The sequence below is a fragment of the Pholis gunnellus genome (genome assembly GCF_910591455.1).
Source record: "Pholis gunnellus genome assembly, chromosome: 4".
NCBI lineage: Eukaryota > Metazoa > Chordata > Actinopteri > Perciformes > Pholidae > Pholis > Pholis gunnellus.
Genome location: NC_136530.1, coordinates 6,184,780 through 6,198,957, shown reverse-complemented (window position 1 = coordinate 6,198,957; position 14,178 = coordinate 6,184,780). Strand labels below are relative to the sequence as shown.

Genomic DNA, 14,178 nt, shown 5'->3' with positions numbered 1-14,178 from the left:
AAGGTAGAGAGGTTTAGCACAAAAGAAAAGGGGAATTAGAGATTCGAGATGAGAGGAGAGTCAAGAGAGTATGGAGCTTGAGACATAGGAATTAGAAATGAAAGACGTGGGAGACATTACACGAGTGAGTGAGATTCAAGCCACCCAATTCTGCTCATTGAAACCCCCCCCCCCCCGCCCCACACACGGCCAGCCAGCCAGCCAGGACAGGCAGAGGTCAGCATGAGGTAGAGGAGGAGGAGGCGGGAGAGAGGACGAAGGAGAGAAGGGGTGCAGAGAGAGAGGGAGGGAGGGAGGGAGGGAGGGGTGTGCGTGAGATGGGGGCGCTAATGTGAACCAGCTGTAGAAACCTGACACCTCCAGAGTGGGTTAGAAATGAGAGGTGGAGGAGTGAGAGAGGGAGGGAAAAGAAGGGCTGCAGGAAATTGCACAGAGTAAGCGAAGGATGGGGAAAAGAGGAGGAAAAAAAAAAGCCCTCATGGAGCAAAACAAAGAATCCCATAGATGACTTTGGCTGCAGAAAACCCTCTCCGCTCGCTTTTTTTTTCTTCATGAAAGTAGAGCGCCGCATTTATCCGTGTGCAACTTTCTTGCCCCTTGTTCTGTTAGAGTGAATGAAAGCGTGTCTGAAGAATCACGCTTACACCCACCGTGTTGCGTTCAGCGACGGACTAGTGTGCCATTGTGTTCATCTCCTCAGCAGTGAGACACCACTCCCTGACAATAATGTGTGTGAATCGTGCTCAGCCTTGTCTGCTGGCCTCCGGCTCTGTAGCGATACAGCCGGTGGCTAAGAATGAGCGCTCTATCTGGGAGTGAAACCTGAAGGACGGGGTTGGTATCATTTCCTGACGCCATGGCATTTGGTTCTGTCAACACCGGTTGGATGGCAGCGATTTCATTTAATAGAGATTGCTGCGCATCTTTCCTGTCAGCGCTTTGGAATTTTCTCCAAAAATTCTCAAAGCTGCAAATAATTCTTGTAGGGTGGTGTAGAGTTGCAAGACCACCAATCTCTCTCTCTCCCTCTCTCTCTCTCTCTCTCTCTCTCTCTCTCTCTACTTGACTTTGTTGAACATACCTCTCGTATTCCTCATTGTTTTAAACGGTGAAAAATGTGTGAAATGATCCCAGTGAAACGTAAACCTTGTATCAACCTGGACACGGTGTTCATCGCATGCCAGTCTGCTAATGTGATGTATGTCCCGGGGCAGAAGGCCATGTCATTCCTCCCTGAGAGGGGGCGGAGGAGAAGAAAGCTGTCCTAATTCCCACGACGGCCGTCTTGTTGTGATATCATGACCAAGCTGTGTTTGCGTTCGGAGTGGGGAGGGACGTCTCTGTGTTTGTGTATTTATGTGCGCGCGTGTGTGTGTGTGTGTGTGTGTATATTGCCATGTGTGTTGGGGGTTGCACTGCAGACGTGCTGATACAGGGGACGGAGACAGGAAAGAGGGAGGGTGGCCATGTCTAATCTGACAGAGTGGAAGTGAAGAGGCATGAAGTCCGTCTTTTCTTTGAAGATCCTACGTCACTAACCTGTCAACTTGTTTATCTGTTTACCGGCACCATGAGTACATGCACATGGCCCATTTTTAGAGAATATGTTCGAGGGATAAAATATACATTTAAAAGATAAAGGCTGGCAATATTCTATGTTTTGTTACTGTGAAAAAAATCCATGAAAACAGACAAAAAACAACAATGTATTTAGGCCCCAATAGTAAAGAGCTGATTGTGCATTTCATCAGTGGCTTTGGTGCACAAGAGAGTATTTCTGGCCTTGACTGAAAAAAACCTACAGTGCCCATGTTCATCATAATAACAGACGTGTCACTCAAATCTACAATGTGTTTCATTAAATGCATGTTTAATCATTATTGGTCTGTGGAACAAGAACTAAACTAAACTTAAAAATAGTGAAAGAGTTTTCTGTCATATCTAGTTTAAACAAATAGAAAACACGCTCAATATTAGGGTGTTGATTCCATTCCTTTGGGGTTGGTTTGTGTACACGTCAGTGCATTTGATACGCTGTAGCATAATGTTGTCAGCTTGTTGTTTGTCGTGTCTGAGGAGACATTGGCTGACTCACACATCGTACCGAGCAGTATCCTCACAGATGTGATTGATCGCTGAGTCGACTTCCCCCCTCTTTCCCATGCGCTCATCACCTAATATCTTCAGGCTGCTTTGGGGCGGAGTGGCCCATAATGAATACAAGTTAATAAGCGTGAGACTGGATTTCAGATAATTCCCACCTCCAACGTTTCGTTTCTGTTTTATATGGCTCATAACACCGATCTCTGATACTTCTGATACCCTTTATGTTTACATTCTAGAGGTGCGGTTATTTGTGGAAAAAAAAAGAAGCCATATTTATCCATTTGGAATGGTTATGAAAGAAGGTATTCATTTCTCTGTGCCTGCGTATGTGAGTGTTAGTTACTCTGTGGTGTATCTCCACTATTATGTTACCTGAGCCCCTCTAGGGAGGCCGGTTTAGAGGCCCGTGTAAGAGGCAGCCGGCCGCTCCGTCGCCCACGGTCCCTAGACGGTGTGTCAGCCATGTGCCGCACAATGCGACAGACGGCTGATCAAAATAGCATACGCAGGAAATTACCTGACTAATGACAAAGTAACACCCCTGATCAAATGGCCCTCACGCACACACACGGAGGAGAAGTGGTGTGTGAAAGTGGGAGGGACTGAAAACAAACAAGAGGAATAGAAAGTGACGAAAGAAATCTCTGTTTTTTGACGCGATCTCCTCGTGGGCATTGTGTAATATTGTAATATCCTCCCCGCTGCTCGACGTGTGGCTGAATCACTGAGAAGAAGAAAGAGAAATTGAAAGAAAGGGGCTGATGAATAAGCGGAGGAAAAAACACGACCAAATGTGGTCACAACGCGATAGAGTGCTGCTTTTCTTTTAGTCGTACACCATACAGCTTGAAAATGTCTTTACCTCTACCGTGGACACATTTCTGTTCCCATTATGACATCACTTATCTGTTGCCATGAACATGGTTCATCTTCTACATTGCCCACAGACGTGCTGGTGCTTTCCACTGGCTGTGTTTCGTTTGCTGCCAGTCAACAACTTCCAGATAACTCCAAACTCACATCCTTCTACTTTCTGACTTCTTCTTTTCCGTCACTGACCCCGTTTTAACCCTTTCACCAAGCCCAGCTTCCCCCTTTTCTCTGGTTTGTGGGGCAACAGCTCAGGGTTCTGAGCATCTCATATCAGTAATCAGAGGGTTAGCGATTCACATCTTAACAGCATTTCAAAATGGCCTTCAGCAAGACACAATGCTCCAACTTCTTCTGTCAAGCAGCTCGTGGCCACATGAATCCATGTATGTGTGTGTGTGTGTGTGTGTGTGTGTGTGTGTGTGTGTGTGTGTGTGCCTTGCACTGTAAATACGTCATATTTATTTTAAAAGCAAAGCGTAAATGCAGCCCATTAACCCTTTAATAGTAACTGAACAATGCACAACCACACATTTAGCTTGTACTCCTGCTCAGGGATGTGGGTCCACATACTGTTGTTTACATCACAGTGCAGCAGTGGCAAGACACTGTGCATTAGGCACCAGTGTTTACCTGTGCTGGTTCATTTGTTTCCTTTGATCTGTGTGTACTGCAGGACTCCAGTGCAGACGCTACACTCTGGTATCAATGCAGCTGTCTGATGTGGTGCAGTGTGTGCACCTGACTGAAACTCACTCTTTTGTTTTGTTTCTTTACCTCTCTGTCAAACACACACAATTGTTGAATTCATCTTTCAGCTGTATTGTCTGTATTGAGGGGTGATTAGGTTTAAATCCTTGTGTGTGTGCCATTGCATGCTCCATCACTGATTTCTCTGTGTGTGTGTGTGTGTGTGTGTGTGTGTGTGTGTGTGTGTGTGTGTGTGTGTGTGTGTGTGTGTGTGTCTAGGTGTGCACCAGGCTTCCTGGGTGAGTACTGCCACCACAAGGACCCTTGTGACCCGGGCTTCTGCCTGAACGGAGGGAACTGCTCTGTGTCCATGTTAGCGGGCGTACCCGTGCCAGGCAGCGCCGCCTGCACCTGCCCTCTTGGCTACACCGGACAGCACTGCCAAACTCCCCAGAACTCCACGTGTTACCCCACCAACCCCTGTCTCAACAAGGGTGTCTGCGCCCTGCTGTCCCTCGACAAATACAAGTGCGAGTGCACCAGAGGATGGACAGGTGAGATGCTGTTTAATCACCTCTCAGTGAGTTTGCCAGTAGGGCAGTGATATCTGACTTTTGTTCGCACTTACAAATACACATGCTAGCTGTAAAGACTGCTATACCCTTATATCCTCATAACATATACAGCAAAAGTAAAAGTTAAGCCTTAAAGCAAGGAACAAGTCGCTTCTGGGTGTGAATCCAGATGTGGGGCCCAGCAGCTAGCAACAATACAGGACACATGTTGCAACATTCCTGCTAGATTAGGCGACATTTCATTATAACTGCGGCAAGCTTATAGGGAACCTGTCTAAATACAGATGCTGCCATTACATTGTGCAGTCAACATTAACTTCTGATACTGAAAAATCTTTCAGCAATTTTCTCTTACTGCACTGATGCAAGTGAAAACAAATCTGGCATCCCATGATTATCTGTCAGTATGTGTCTCTTGATGCATTAATGGATCCAGAAGGTGATTCAAAAGTATTTTACTTGTACTGCAAGTATCATCGGATAAAATACAACATGCGATATATCAAGTCTTTCAGATAACCACAAAAATATATCCGTCATTGCATATTGCTGTCCTCTATTATCTAAGCCGTCATTTTCCAGAGGTGGAGGACACATTTGACAGCTGGAGCACTAATGCTCTGCTCTTCTCCTTCCTCTTCACTCCCAGGACTGCAGTGTGAGCACGAAGACAGCTGTCTTTCTAGCCCCTGTGCCAACGGTGGGACGTGCAGCTCTCCGTCTGCCGGCAGCTACACGTGCTCCTGTCCTCCTGGCTACACAGGTCCTCGCTGCCTGAATGACACGAATGAATGTGCTGCCACGCCCTCTATATGCCAGAACGAAGGCATATGCGTCAACACCCCTGGCTCCTACAAGTGAGAATCTAGTTTGTAATAATCAAATGTGAAATGTGCCACCATCTGGAAATACGACTGAGTTAAATGAAATGTACTCTGTCATTACAGGTGTACCTGTGACCCAGGGTTTACGGGCAGACACTGTGAAAGCTCGTACATCCCTTGCTCACCCTCACCATGCCTCAATGGAGGCACCTGCCACCAGAACTCTGAAACCAGCTACTCTTGCCACTGCCTCCCAGGTAAAGGGATTCAGATTGTGAAATACCGAGACTTTTGTTGTGAACTAGAAAAAAACACAAAAAATGACCACGTTTAAAAAGTTAAACCACCGCACACCAACAGAGATATTGACAATTGTGTTGCCTGGTGAGAGAGAGAGAGAGAGAGAGGGCGTTTAAGAGAATACAATGGAATTTAGGCAGAGAAAAAGAGTGACACTGCAACTGGTATTTATCTATCTATGTACGTAGCTTTGAGTTTCTGCATTGTTGCATTATGTTGTTTGAGGTGCAAACAGTCTGATCCTGTTTGCTGTGTTGTGTTGGAAACACTGTGCTGTCAGTCTGCTACAGTTAGCAATAGACACAACAAACACTACCAGGACATGTGATAATACTAATGTACGCCAGAGAATATCATGTAGAAGTTAGGTGTTTGAGTTCATGTTCTTCCCCAATCATGTGTGCCAGGTTTCAACGGGACTAACTGTGAGAGCAACATTGACGACTGCCCCGGTCATCAGTGTGCCAATGGAGGAACGTGTATGGACGGAGTCAACACCTACAACTGCCAGTGCCCGCCAGAGTGGACTGGTAAGGGATTTGTGTGTTCACTTGTTTGATTGTATGTTCTTGCGACGACTACTTGCAGTGACGTCATGTCAAGTCTTTTTAAATGAAATCGACGGCATGTTGTTTGTGCCCTTACCTCTTCATTTTCTAGATATTCTAGCCGTATCATTTTGAAATATCTTTTCTCATAAATTGGATCCTTTCATGTTGTCTGTTTTGATATCTCACTTCCTACCAGTCTTCTTTATTTTCCTCTTCATACTACAGAGCCTCGTACTTCACACAAGGTGTGTCTGTGCTAACACGCTTGTAGTGCATACGCAAGCTTTCCGTTTACAAAGCAAACATGCAAACATCAGCTTCCTTGGGCCTGTGTGAGTTTATGTAGCACTAATCCAACCGAAGAAAGCAAAGCCAATGTGAGCAGGGTATTTAAGAATGGCCACTGTGGTCGAAAAGTATTCCCTTACTGTATATTTTTCATGTCTGCAAAAAATAGAGCTTTCTAAATAAGGCGGTAAGAATCTAAAATATCTTAAAAAATGGGTCAATATTTTGTTTTCTCCACAGGAACAACCATGAGGTCACACCTTGAGTTATGTTGTAGTACAACATGGAGTATTGACTTAACTTCATATGTTTACATTTCTTAATGCCTCGCCGCAGGTCAGCACTGTACCGAAGATGTGGACGAGTGTCGTCTGCAGCCAAACACTTGCCAGAACGGCGGTACCTGCAGCAACCTGTTTGGCAGCTATGTCTGTGTGTGCGTTAACGGCTGGAGTGGACCCGACTGCTCTATCAACATCGACGACTGTGCGACGGCTGCGTGCAGCGCAGGCTCCACATGCATCGACCGCGTGGCGTCTTTCGTCTGCCTCTGCCCCTACGGAAAGACAGGTAGGCCAGTAGTGCAACCTTTGTTCTATTACTCCAAACTACTACTGCAGTGTGGACATTTTCATCTCAGCACACACATTTGGATCTGCTATTCAAATAGCTGAACACGCGTCTGTCCCCGACTGAGCGAGTGATGAAGTTACACCATCGGTCGCTTGAGTGTTGGATTTTTCGAATTCTCAAAACTAGTTTCAGCAAAGTGCATTAGTTGAGATGTTGGGGATTAACTGTGGAACTCAATACTGTGTCTAGTTTACTCATTCCTTGTCATCACAATGTTCCTTTCAGGCTTGCTCTGCCATAGAGATGACGCCTGTATCAGTAACCCCTGCAGAGAGGGTTCTCAGTGTGACACCAACCCCATCAGTGGCATGTTTAACTGTAACTGTGCACCTGGGTATGTAGGCAGCACCTGCAACATCGACAGAGACGAATGCAGCATTGGTAAGAGAGAGAGAGTTCTAACCACACATAACACGTACCTCTGCCAGTCTGTTCTGCTTTCAAGCATGCCTATTTCCTCTGCATCATCAGGTACCAACCCTTGCGAGCACGGCGGTCAGTGTGTGAACACCGACGGCTCCTTCACGTGTAACTGTGCGAGGGGTTACGCTGGGCCGCGCTGTGAACAAGACGTCAACGAGTGCGCTTCGAGCCCCTGCCAGAACGACGGCACATGTCTGGATCGCATCGGGGACTACACCTGCATCTGCATGCCTGGTACATTCCTTGAGAAATTATGAATTACCTTACATTCGAAGCAGTTTTATCAGGCAATCTGTTCCAAATAAGCTTCAAAGAAATGCAGCATTTGAAAGGATTACATTTTATCATCTAAATCTGATCCAGAGTGATAAACACTATTATGATACATGGGCCACATTGTGTAATCCGAACAAGTGCTGAGAATTCATAAGAAAATTATTATACAATGTTGAAAAATATGGCCTACCTTTTTTAATCTCATTCAGATCTGTTACCATTTTTTTGGAGGGACATCCTGCTAACAAATAAACAATATTGAGCAAAAACATGACTTCCTTGGTGGAGTTGATAACAGTCTGCTGAGGCGGGCTGACACCACAAGGTTCAAATGAAGTTATTTAAACACATAAGGTCCTTAGCGAAATAATAAAAACTTGTTTCTCGTCATGCAGGATTTGAGGGGACTCATTGTGAGGTGGAGATGAACGAGTGCATCAGCTCGCCCTGTCTGAACCAGGGCAAATGTCTGGACCAGGTCAGCCGCTTCGTCTGCGAATGCCCAGCAGGTTCGTACACACGTTCATCTATTTTTCAGGTTTCCGCCCAATCAGAGTGAAAATGAATTGGCTTATGAAGCCTCGTCCTGTCTTTTAACGTGTGCTCTTTGTTATTATGCTCATTTGTGTTGTTCTGTTTTCAGGCTTCAGCGGTGAAATGTGCCAGATCGACATAGATGAGTGTTCCAGCACGCCCTGTTTAAACGGGGCCAAGTGTATCGACCGACCCAACGGATATGATTGCGAATGTGCTGAAGGTAAAAAGGGAATAAACACATGTTAAGTCCTTGTTCCCTGCTCTGCTATTTTGCTATGAAATAGTAAATGCATTAATTTAGACCCCATACCCTTTCTCACCCAGAAAATAATCTGAAATAGTCACTTGATCGATGACGCAATAGCCTAAGAGAAAATGTCCTTCCGCAGGCTTCACTGGTCTACTTTGTGAGGACAACATCAACGACTGCGTACCAGAGCCATGCCACCACGGTGTGTGTAAAGACGGCATCGCCACCTTCTCCTGTGAGTGCCAACCTGGATACACGGGCTCCATCTGTAATATCCAGGTCCAGGAGTGCCACAGCAACCCGTGTCAGAACCGAGGACGCTGCATTGACCTGGTCAATGCCTACCAGTGTAACTGCCCACCAGGAACCACAGGTAGATACTAATTTATTCTTTCATTTGACATTATGGTACGTAAGTGATGCAGTTGTTGTACGACTGTGATTAGATGTTTGTGGGCAGCTTTCATCTTTCTCATCATTCTCTCACCTGACCAGCCAGTAGCCTCTTTGTATCTTCCATGGCACTAGTGCGAGAGGAGTTTCAGACACTTTCTCCTCAAAAATACTGACACTGGGTTTTAAATACAGCTCTTTGTGACATCTGGCTGCCACAGTAACCATCCAGACTCAACTATAAACGCATCCGGCACTTTAGACCGAAGGATAAATTAACTCCGAGTCTTATTTGAAAGAGTCTGAGCCAGATCACATTGATGTGCTCCTGAATGTAAAGACCCCCCATCCCCCACGTCTAGAGCTTCCTGTGTCACTTTCGATGTTTAAACTGGAGAGCACTTGTGTGTCTAGCAGTCACAAGTCTGGGTCCAGTGGTGCTGCCCTCGTTGCTCTGTGGATTAATAGGCTCAGTTCAGTACGCTATACCACCCTGAGATCTGGTACTGAAGTCTGCTCTGTCCTCACTTTACCAAAACTGCCTCAGGTCAGCCTGTCAGGTCTCATTTTCTGGTTTCATGACCTCACTTCCCCTCTTTAAATGTTCCTTTTTTCCTCTCTCTGTCTCGTTTTCTCTGTCGTCTTTCTGTTACTCATCCTTTTCCTCTCTCATCTTCTCTCTCACTTTCCTCTAATGTTATCCTTGATAGATTTATAACTATGCCATTAAAGCTTTTTGTTAACATTTCTCACTTCTTGCGGAACTACATTTGTATGGAGTCTTACTCCCCCTGGTGGTAAATAACTTAACTGTCACATTTTGAGCTGCTTCTCCTCTTATGCAACTCTTCACTCATGGTAACCAAAAAAAAAAAGACGGGGTGCTTTTTAGTGTGCTACTTTTAAATCTGAGCAAACGCACAGATAAAGCACATAACCTGGCTATTGTTGCCCTTTATGAATTTATGTTTTTTTTCTACTCAGGGGTGAACTGTGAGATCAATGAAGATGACTGTGCCAGCAACCCCTGTGAGTACGGAGAGTGCCACGATGGCATTAACGAGTACAAATGCGTGTGCACCGCAGGATATACAGGTACGTTTTGCTACGATACCCCAGTAAAGTCAATGTGATGACAGTATAAAAAAAACAATATACTTGTAGCACTGCAGGCTGATATTTGGATGCTGTTACTGAAATCAACAGGATAATCAAGAATTAATTCCCTCTGAATTGCTGTCTGACAGGACTTAAATGTGATGTGGAGATCGACGAGTGTAACTCAAACCCGTGTATGAGCGGGGGAACCTGCGAAGACAAGATCAACGGGTTCTACTGCCTGTGCCCGCCCAGCACCCACGGCCCTCTGTGCCTCTCTGGGACCGACCACTGTGCTCCTCAGCCTTGTGTGCACGGAGACTGTATTGAACAGCAACACGGGTACGTTGACCTTAAACTGCTACTCTTAAATGTTATGTTCTGAGACTATCCTTATTAAGGTTGCATTGATCGATAGGACACCGATCGTTATCGGACGATGTTTGTTCTAAGTAGTTTGGTTGGTGGTCTCTATAAAGGCTGTCAGAGAAGCCGATCAGATGACGCATCAAACACACAAACAGTCGAGCCCCGGGAGCAAAACTCGGCACATGCCGTTCAGACAGAACGCGCTGCCACAGCAATAGGTTTGGCCCAAAAACCAGCTGCTGTTATTATTGCTATGTGGCTAATTTCTCCTCTTAAACTCGTGCTGGCCTTTTCTTTTGTGTAAAGGTATCGTTGTGAGTGTGAAGCTGGCTGGGTGGGACAACAGTGTGAGCAGGAGAAGGATGAGTGCCAGCCCAGTCCGTGCCAAAATGGTGGCACCTGTGTGGACCGACACAATGGCTACACCTGTCAGTGTCAACCTGGATTCAGAGGTAATGATGTTAATTAACATATTTTAGCACTGCATTTTTGTAAGACTTGTCAATCAGTAGAGTAAACGGCACTGCATTTAAAATAATGCATATTTGAATCCCCCCCTCCTCTCGTATTAGGTGTGAACTGTGAGAAGAACACAGATGAATGTGCATCCGGGCCCTGTCTGAACCAAGGCATTTGTATCGACGGAGTCAACACTTACTCCTGCCAATGCAGTCCGCCATTCACAGGTTAGTGATATCACACTTCCACCATATCAACATCCACCTATTAGCATGCAACCGCATGTCTTTGTAGCAGCCAACTGAGTACCTTTTTTGCTTGTTTTTATCATTCATAAAATGTGTGCTGTGTTGAAATAGGTCAATTCTGTGAGGTGGAACAGGTTCCCTGTGCCTCTCATCCGTGTGAGAGGGGAGGAGTGTGCCGTCCGTCTGCAGACTACACCTCCTACACCTGTCGCTGTCCTGCTGGTTGGCAAGGTGTGTGCGTGTCTGTGAGATATGTGTCCGTCTGATTGAGTTTGTATGGATGCGAGTCGAGATAGAGGGGAGACAGTGTGCCTGAGAGCCAAGTCACATCTAATATTAGGTATTCCTGCTCGATTGATGCCAATGTGCTAATGTGTTGTTGTTTGGTCACAATCGTGTAGGTACACGCTGCAGTGAGGATGTCGACGAATGCAGGAAGAACCCTTGCAAAAATACTGGTCGCTGCATGAACAGCCCGGGCAGCTACACGTGTAAATGTCAACCTGGATACAGCGGACACAACTGTCAGACAGACATTGACGACTGCTCACCAAGTGAGTTTCACTTTCAACTAATTCACCTCATTAGGGCCTGAATGCACCCAGTGGTAGCCTCACCTCTGCATTTATGGACTATGGCGACGAGTCAACTGCTGGTGGATTGTTCGTTGATAACCTGGAGGATTTGCTCAATCAGTAAATCAAGTCTTTGTTCATTGAACGCCTCTTTCCCCTCTCTCTCTCCTCCCCTCTGTAGGCCCATGCCTGAATGGGGGCTCTTGTGTGGACGATGTGGGGAGTTTCTCCTGTGACTGCCGCCCGGGTTTTGAAGGGGAGCGCTGTGAGACCGAGGTCGACGAGTGTGCCAGCCAGCCCTGCAGGAACGGTGCCGTGTGCCGGGACTACGTCAACAGCTTTGTGTGCGAGTGCCGACCAGGCTTTGATGGAATCAAGTGTGAACGCAACATCCTTGAATGTACCGAGAGGTGAGTCGTTCATTCGAAGCGGGACCCATAAAAGCTCAATCGTTCTGTTCTTCTGCAATGATTTCCTCCTGGATGATTTCTACTGCATCTCCTGCAATTATCTGACGGAATATTAGCCTGATATGAGGGTGAATCAGCCATTGGTGCTTGCAGATTGTGTATCTCATTAAGATGTATGCCATTAGTATATATTTTTGTTTCCTATATTCAGTTTTTCCTTTTATTACAGTCAACTCATCACCCTGGACAGTCTGTAGTCACCACTTTGTTTTCCTCCTTCCTTCCAGCTCCTGTCTGAATAATGGGACTTGCATTGACGACATCAACACCTTCTCTTGCCGTTGCCGTCCTGGTTTCTACGGGACATTCTGTGAGTACGAGCAGAATGAGTGCGACTCTCAGCCCTGTAAGAATGGAGGCACCTGCACCGATGGCCTGGGCACCTACCGCTGCACCTGCCCTGTGGGATACAATGGACAGAACTGCCAGGTATAGTGTTTGTGGCGTCACTGCAAGTGAACAGTGTGGGTCTGCAGGTAATGTGCCTGAGCAGGGTCCTGCAGTATGCTTTCTTTGCCATTTAATATTTATACATCTAACTATTATTGGGAATATCGAATAAGAAAGTTGGTTAGGTTAGATGCACCAAACTGAAAGTATTTAACTCAAGAAGGTGGCTGCATGTGGTGTAGTTTCTTCTGTCTGTGTAACATTTACAACCAACTGCAACTCTCTCTCCTTTTGGTTTTGTTTTTTGCAGAATTTCGTGAACCTCTGCAGCCAGGTGCGCTGTCACAACGGCGGCTCCTGCTCTCAGACATCGACCTCCTGGACCTGCCACTGTCAAATGGGATGGACGGGACTTTACTGTGACGTCCCTAACATGTCCTGCCAGGACTTTGCAGCCAGGAAGGGTGAGGCCCCTACAACACATTATTTAGGAATGAAGAGTCATCACAAGAGAAACGTTGCATTGGAGCTAAATAAAACTTAGCATTTAAATGTTGTTCACAGTGGCCGGACAAGGAACATTTTGTTTCCTGCCTACAGTTTTATCAGACAAACTCTTACCTTATGCACATATCTTCACATTCTTTATTCACTTTATGTGCCTCCTTTACCAAATTACTGTAGGTCTGGAGGTTGAAAGTGTGTGCAAGAACGCCGGGCGGTGCGTGAATGTGGGCAATTCCCACCGGTGTCAGTGCCAGCCAGGATACACGGGCAGCTACTGTGATGAGATGGTGGATGAGTGCCAGTCAAACCCTTGTCGCAACGGAGCTACATGCAAAGACTATCAGGGCACATACGAGTGCATAGTAAGTACATTCTCAGCTGTTTGTGTATGTATGTGTGTGTTGGTGGTTTGTAGGTTTTAAAGCTTTACTAAGCCCCCAAGGCACACAATGAGCTCACCTCTGTCTCTCGCTCCAGTGTAAACCAGGCTACCAGGGGGTGAACTGTGAGTATGATGTTGATGAATGCCACTCGAGGCCCTGCCTCCATGGAGGAACCTGTATCAACCTCATCAACCGCTTCACCTGCGCCTGCCCACCTGGAGCCCACGGTAAGTCTGCATATCACATATGTACACGCACACAGGTTGATGGGAGTATTCAGAGAGCAGATTATACGCTTTATTTGATACCTCAAGTGATATACATCCGTTCACTGCTCTGCAGGGCTCCAGTGTGAAGTCAACGAGGATGACTGTGCCCCCAAGCACGGCTCCTTTGAACCTCGCTGCCTGAATGGAGGACAGTGTGTGGACGGCGTGGGCCGGTACACATGCTCCTGCCCTCCAGGATTCGTTGGAGAACACTGTGAGGGCGATCTCAACGAGTGCCTGTCTGGGCCCTGCCACGCCCCCGGCAGCCTCGACTGTGTGCAGCTGGTCAACGACTACCAGTGCCGCTGTCGCCTTGGATACACCGGTATGTTCGTATTACCTGCTCCAAGGCATACAACAGCACCATAGTTAGTCGTTTTGTATGTTAGAAAAACAGCAAGGCGTCCGTGCTTTTGTGTTAATTGTTTCAATAATAAAGGATTTTTTGGATAATCCTGCAAAGTATTTCAGTTGTTAATTGTTATTTCTCTCCCAGGTCGTCATTGTGAGTCCATGGTGGATCTGTGTCTGTCTAAGCCGTGCCACAAAGGTGGCATCTGCTCTATGAACATGAGCTCAGTCCATGGCTACACCTGCTCCTGTGTTCCTGTAAGTTTCTATCCTAAGATAAGGTGGTTTCAATCGATTTTTCCTTTTTTTATGCTTGCTTTCTGAATAACACCTTTTCTATTCA

General features: G+C 46.3%; 1 protein-coding gene across 1 annotated transcript in view; it reads left to right on the top strand.

Annotated features, from left to right (window-relative positions):
- The window catches only part of notch2 (notch receptor 2), a 40,744-nt gene that overhangs the window by 18,230 nt on the left and 8,336 nt on the right, over positions 1–14,178 (top strand). The window contains exons 3-25 of the mRNA XM_079157617.1: positions 3,946–4,220; positions 4,891–5,098; positions 5,189–5,322; positions 5,773–5,895; positions 6,541–6,774; positions 7,063–7,218; positions 7,309–7,494; positions 7,932–8,045; positions 8,180–8,293; positions 8,463–8,696; positions 9,701–9,811; positions 9,964–10,156; positions 10,490–10,635; positions 10,756–10,869; positions 11,002–11,121; positions 11,292–11,444; positions 11,647–11,875; positions 12,163–12,364; positions 12,636–12,789; positions 13,010–13,194; positions 13,310–13,442; positions 13,558–13,809; positions 13,981–14,093. Coding sequence (XP_079013743.1) covers positions 3,946–4,220; positions 4,891–5,098; positions 5,189–5,322; positions 5,773–5,895; positions 6,541–6,774; positions 7,063–7,218; positions 7,309–7,494; positions 7,932–8,045; positions 8,180–8,293; positions 8,463–8,696; positions 9,701–9,811; positions 9,964–10,156; positions 10,490–10,635; positions 10,756–10,869; positions 11,002–11,121; positions 11,292–11,444; positions 11,647–11,875; positions 12,163–12,364; positions 12,636–12,789; positions 13,010–13,194; positions 13,310–13,442; positions 13,558–13,809; positions 13,981–14,093 — 3,883 coding nt within the window. The remainder of the gene's footprint in view (positions 1–3,945; positions 4,221–4,890; positions 5,099–5,188; positions 5,323–5,772; positions 5,896–6,540; positions 6,775–7,062; positions 7,219–7,308; positions 7,495–7,931; positions 8,046–8,179; positions 8,294–8,462; positions 8,697–9,700; positions 9,812–9,963; positions 10,157–10,489; positions 10,636–10,755; positions 10,870–11,001; positions 11,122–11,291; positions 11,445–11,646; positions 11,876–12,162; positions 12,365–12,635; positions 12,790–13,009; positions 13,195–13,309; positions 13,443–13,557; positions 13,810–13,980; positions 14,094–14,178) is intronic.